General features: G+C 37.2%; 1 protein-coding gene across 1 annotated transcript; it reads right to left on the reverse strand.

Moving 5' to 3' along the window:
• Window positions 1–522: 522 nt before the first annotated feature.
• Window positions 523–2,669, reverse strand: LOC111593804. The gene is made up of 4 exons (XM_023306834.2): window positions 2,531–2,669; window positions 1,417–1,598; window positions 1,151–1,323; window positions 523–1,092 (listed from the first exon to the last, which is right to left on the reverse strand). Exons 1-4 carry the CDS (start codon window positions 2,535–2,537, stop codon window positions 672–674), a joined length of 783 nt encoding a protein of 260 aa, XP_023162602.1. The 5' UTR covers window positions 2,538–2,669; the 3' UTR covers window positions 523–671.
• Window positions 2,670–6,607: the final 3,938 nt, after the last annotated feature.

Here is a 6,607-nt window from a genome sequence, read left to right on the forward strand (position 1 = left end):
AAAACTAATATACAAAGCCCCTATAATAAATTTTATATTAAATATTTCTAAAATTTATTAGTTTTTTTTAAGACAGTCCCAAAATATTTGTTCCGATAGAAACTATAATATTTGTTCTCATAAGAAATAAAATATTATTTTTAATAAGAAATAACTATTAGGCCTATTTCTATTTTCATTTGAAAATTAAATAAGTACAGAATATAAATATAAAAAATATGTATTTATATTCTGTATAAAGGTTCTGTAGTATTAACATTACTTTTTTGTAGATTAAAATTTATTTAAATAATATAAAAAAATCAGTATTAAGCATATTTCTATTTTTATTTGAAAATGAAATAATTACTGAATATAAATATATATTTTTACATAGATTCTGTAGTATTTCCATTACTGTTTTGTTGATTAAAATAGGGCTTATGTACGATATATTGACATGATATTTTCCCACAAATATACACATAGTCAAGAGCATGCATATCTGAGAGCTAATATCCTGATACAACATTCATTCATCTGATAAATATTTCAAAATAATTCTGATGGGTTTTCTGGTATTTGTTCTGTACCGAAAAGAAATTTGATATTTTCTCTATACAACTTGACTGTTCCAATTTGCAGGCAATATAAATTTTAAACCTTTCATTTTCTTGTTTCTGCAGATTAGCTTACGCCACTTTGCTGACAAAGCGATACAAATAGTTTTCGACGCGAATCTTATGGCGTAGCTCCTTGCGTGAGGTGGTCTCGACGGCGGCGGTGGTGCCGTTGTGATCGTGGAAGAAGCCACAGTAGCGGGCGGGCACAAACTGTTTGATTTGCTGGCGCTTGCGATACCGATCGACGACGCTCAGGCTGCAGTTCTTGATGGTGGCCGTGTGCTCAGCCATGCACTTCCTGCACATGTCCTTGTCGCTGGCGAAGTTATGGAAGTAGTCGCCCTGCGTAGTCTCATGGCAAATTATGCACTGAGCATCATGTTTGGGGCCGCAAAAGACGGCGACAGCGGGCCAAATGACGCGACGGGTGCCGAAAGCAGTTTCTATCTTCCAGTACGGATACTTGGTGTGAATCGAATAGGTGGACGGACTGCATCACAGAGACACACATATCAGAGATGCTTACAGGATTAATATTAGTTTCTTACCCAGGTGTCATCCACTTGGGCGGTCTGGTCACCTGCCGGTCGAAGGTGTAGCCAGCGCGTAAGGCCCAAGGTGTGGGCTCATAGGTGCCCAATGGGGGAACGCTTTCCTCATGCACAACAGGCAGACGCGGCATCTTATTAGCCAATGCAGAAAAGCCAGCATTAGAGGGGTACTGCAAGTGGGGGAGTTTGGTGAGATTAGAATTAGTTATCTGCTTATAAAGAGTGAGATAGAGAGATAGAGAATACACAGTCGGCTGGTTTACCTTGAAGCCAATTGGCTTCGAGCAGTCATAATCAAGAGGACTGGGATGTGGCCGTACCTCCGGCTGGAAGGAACGCATGAAACTGGTCATACATGGACCAGAAATTGGCATTACATCGCGATGCATCGTTGTGCCAAAGGCCACTTTCGCTGCCACGGGCGGATTGAGCACATACTCAAAGCCTGCAAAAGACACGGAGAGGGAGAGAAAATGTTAATTCGATTTCCTTATGGAATAAGCCTTCATAGCCACCCAAGGCTAGACAGCGCGCCAAGATCATCCGTGACTCGGAGCGTTGGCGACGCAGCTGCTCCCGTTCCTGGGCAGTCGGCTGTTGTGCACGCATCGTGGCTTGCCTCTAGACTGAAATTGGCTGGGGCGCAAAATTGATGGCTGACTGGCAGCCAGGTAACGTGCTTTGACTGACAGAACGGCACGCATGGCACGCACCTGCTCTGCCCTGTCCTGCCCTGCCAATACCTCAATACTTATATCTCCAGCACCTGCTATCAATAATCATCATCATCAAAATCAATATGATAAACGCGAAGCCATTCGAATTCCTGCAGGCAGTCAGCCGGTCTAGACAGCGCTTTATTTTGCTCAACTTTGACCCAGTTTTAGTCTTTTAATAACATTCTATGTGGCATATACTTGCTAAGTGGGTCAAAATGTTGACTTTGATTTTGATTTTTAATGCCAAATATTATGAAATTGATATCTTTATGAAGTTGTATGAAGATACAATTGAAATGTTATAATAAAACGAGATGTCTAGCCAGCAATTGATGGATTAATCTCCATATTATAGTAGACTGTTCAGATAGTGAGGCTATATACGAAGAAGCCTATATACATATATCTAAATTAAAACAAAAGTTTTTCGATTGGTATTCTGAAAAAAGAAAGAATTTCTGAGTATTCCAATCCGAAATAATTTCTTTTTAAAAATATTAGCAATAAATTTTAATTAATTATAAATACACAGATAGCTGCATAAATGTCAAGTCTATGATAACTCAGGAACGAAAAAATCCAGTCATACAATTTGGTATGCAGTTGCTTTTAAGCCATATTAAATACATAGATTCTATATACAAAATGGCCTACTCACCCTCCATCGCAAACACTTAAAAATTGTTCAATATATATACGTTTTACTATCTATTCACTGGCTGAAAAACAAGTACTTAAAATTTATGCAAAGAACATTTAAAACACGACGTTGTGACTCCGACTACGATAATAAAATACAAAATCAACAAATTGTGCCAAATGACAGGCAAGTCGTTGACATATATGCAAAGAGAATGGAAATAAAAGCTGCCAAAAAATTGTTGAAAAATAGTTGAGCAAACATGGGAAATTGTGGCATGCAACAGGCACAGTCAGATAGCAAAATAATGCGTTGCATTTAAATTCAAATGCCGAGTAGTCGGATATACGAGCCTAAGATACACAAGCAAACTTTTAAATGGCTTTTCGAGCAATTTTCCAAGTGGGCTGGCCGAATAATTTTGCGTGTTGGCTGGGTGGGGGAGTTCTTGCAGCAACCGCAAAGTGTGCACCTACAAAATGGCAGAATGGCTGCATGACATTAATGCCAGTTAACCCCAAACGTTGTCCTCGTCGTCAGCTGCAGCCATGGCTTTGGCTTTACCGTTAGCTTTTTCGGCAGCCAACCAGCCTTCTGGCAGCCATCCCTCTCTTCCTTTGCACCCATCCCATTTGGGCCGACGCTCACGCACATGAATGCTAATGGAGGTGACAACGGGAGAGGGAGAGAGACAGAGCGACAAGCAGCAAGCAGCAAGGCAGCAGGCAGCACGCAGCATTGCACAACCACAGAAGCTATGTAATGGTCCCCTTACCATACACACTGCGCCCACCCACGCACAGTAACCGCACAGTGCTCAAAATGTTAACCTGCACAATTATTTAAAGAGTATTGAGTAGTTTACTTTCATGATTTATTATATTGGAAAACTCATTAAAAGCGTGGCAACGATAATTAAGCACGGATCAGCGAGCTGGCTGAATGCGGCCAGTGTGGATGGCGTTTGAGCGTGACAGATAATTAATTTGTTTACGCTTTGGCCGTTGATGCAATTGTTTCAGTTATGTTCCTTGCACAAAGAGCGACCCTCATATGACCGAAAAAAATAAAACAATTTCATTTACCATGCATTTGATCCTTTTGTTTTAATCGGTTATTCTCACATTCTATAGCTACTTACTTTCTCTGGGCGACTATTGTCTGAGCAAGAGAGCAAGTTCATATGTATGTTCGCTGCATTTTTATACTCATTGCTTTTCTGCCTTTCATCCCGTTATATTGATCGTAGATTCTTTCGTTATATTTGTTCTACGACAGAGAGAGAGTGAGCTTCAATTTCACTCTTAGTTACGATTGTATTAGTGTTTTTGTCTCCCTGGAGTTAGATAATTGCCTGTAGTCTGTAAGCGTCCGTCTCCTTTGTTGGAGGTATTCGCGCTTGTTGTTTTGTTTTTATACAATTAAGCAATTTTGTTAATTGACTATGCATGTTATTATTGTGCCAACTAAAAGAAATCTTTTGATCGATTTACGATCGTGCGAATATGTTTCTAAAATAATATTAACAAAATTTGGGTTGTTTAGTTTTGGCAGTATTATTTTTTGACACTGCTGGATACACAACTGCAACCGCCTGCAACTTAATGTGCGAGCGAGAAAAAAATGCACGGACTTACTGCATTCCAATTTTGAGTAATGTTGCTTTAGATTCCGATTAACAAATCAGCTGTAGCTTTATTAGATAAGTGTTGTGCTTTGGCCAGCGTGTATCTGTTTTCAATCGCGTTTGTGCAATGCTAAAAAATGACTTTTTTTGAGTGTACAGTTGTTTGTTGTTCTTCTGCATTCTGCAAATGCATTCAATTTACTATTGTTTAAGTTTTGCACAGTTTGCAATTCGAAATGTTTTATGTATAAACAAAATATTGACAACTATTTGAGTTTAAGCCACACTTGTCAGCTGTGTGGACTACGAGAATGTGGATTCTATTTGTGGATTACAACAGAGAGCTTTCAAATGATCGTGGATTATGAGAGAGTGAAAAGAGCTTCGCAAAGCACCATGTAGCAAAGGAGGTGAGTCTAAAATATTTAAAATCTATGAAAGTTTCATTACTATTGTTGAACAGTTGGTACCACTGTGCGGAGGCAGAGTGATGCAAGCTGTTTAATTCGTGCAAATAAAATGATTGTGCAACATATGTAACTGGTTGCGCTTGTGGCTCTATTATTCCAAGTACAGTCCTTGCAGCTGCTCAAGCAGCTGCTTCGACTAGTCCTCAAAACCCAACCCGAAACCCCAAACCCCAACCCTAATTTGACCTCCTCCGGCCCCTCTTCAGATAGCCGCAGAACTTGCAGTGCAATTAAATTGTAATTTCACATTATTTAAGTGTTTTGCTGTGTTACAATTCGGTTGGCAACATTTTCGGCAACGTCTCTGAACGTTTGTTTATTATGTCAACAATTAGTGTAATGCAAATTAAACTGCTGCCATTTGTCATAATAATTTATACATAATGAAAAGCTTGGATAGCAAATTATTGTTACGGTAATGCGCTTTAGATGAAAAATAACTGGGCAAACTGTAGAAAATAATTTAGTTGCAGCGCAAAATATTTAGTGTTTAGTTTGCAAATTTAGTCAAGCGTAAAGTTTCTTAGTTTTAGTTATTTCTTAATATGTATATTAATATTATTATTTTTATTTTATTTGAGTATTTGAAAAAATTACTTGGAAAATATTAGAATATTTTCTGTTTTATCTCTATTCTCTTTTCCCTTCTTAGATCTGAAGGCTTTAATTTCTGCTTGTCATATTTTATTAAATTTTTAAATTGAAATAAACTGTTACGAATTTAAGATGTATTTTGTAATAAATATGCTATTTCTTCATTTCAATTTTAATCACTAAATACTTTTACCAGATCCATTTCCAAGTTCTGTTGGAGATCTCTTTGTGAATTGCCCAAATATTTTCTGTTTACTATAAAAAACATTAAATTTCGGACCATCGTAAAGTAATACCCATTCGTTCAGCTTCGTTTTCCACACTCTTTAGGAGTAAACAGAACTCAAATATTCAAATCAGTTTTAGAGGGTATAGCACATAAAACTTCATGCAAGCAAGTGGCATGTCCTACACAAGCAATTACAACAACAATGGGCGTGCAAATAAAAATGCAGAGGACTTCAGTTGTGTGGCTTTTCAATTTCGGCCAGAACAACATGGCCATGGACATGCTAGCAACGAAAAAGTGGCCATAAACGTGCAATTCACATGCAAAGCACAAAAACTTCACTTCGAAAGCTACACTGGATGGGCGGAAGTGCCAAGCAGCATCCTTCCAGCAGCAGCAACAGCAGCAGTAGCAGCAGGAGCAGCACCAAGGACATCATTGTAGTTGCTGTTGTTACTCGCTTCTGCCTTGTGGCTAAAACGCAAAATTTGCCTCACAATAAAAACAAAAAACAATGACAAAGCTCACAAAACAGTTTAAGTCTATTTTGGGCAGGAAGTGCCGCTTATTACGCAGGATGTGGTTAACCGGAAATGAAACGAAATAAGCCAACTGCGACGCTCTCGTTCACCTCGCTTCTCTGAGTCTGCCAAAGTCTGTGTATGCTTGGGTATGTGTGTGTATGAATGTATGTGTGTCTGTGTGTATGGAGTGCATAGAAAACTAATTAAACATGCGCTTTAAGCTTATCGACTTTTCCATTGAATTTCGCAATGCACTTTCGGCATCTAAATTCTTAATTACACTGTGCAACAAGTTTTTAATAAGATGCATATATGTATGTTACTTGGCTCAATTAATTAATTATCTATTTCTACTTAAATCCAATAATATGACAAGTGCTTAAATTTTTTTCGAAATTAGAAGTTATCTTTAACTGTATGAGACATATATGTTATATATATTTCCCATGATTATATATATATATCTATTTCATGTTATTTATTATTTTTGTCGAATATATTAAAAAAAACTAATAATAATTTTTAATAATAAATAAAACTATTAAAAAGTAAATAAAATTTATTTAAATTCTATTTAATTTCTGTTAAATAAATTAAAATAAAAAATATATTCATTTATATATTTATAAATATATATTATAAACAAATAAA

Source organism: Drosophila hydei, unplaced genomic scaffold (assembly GCF_003285905.1).
Source record: "Drosophila hydei strain 15085-1641.00,03,60 unplaced genomic scaffold, DhydRS2 tig00000060-arrow-pilon, whole genome shotgun sequence".
NCBI lineage: Eukaryota > Metazoa > Arthropoda > Insecta > Diptera > Drosophilidae > Drosophila > Drosophila hydei.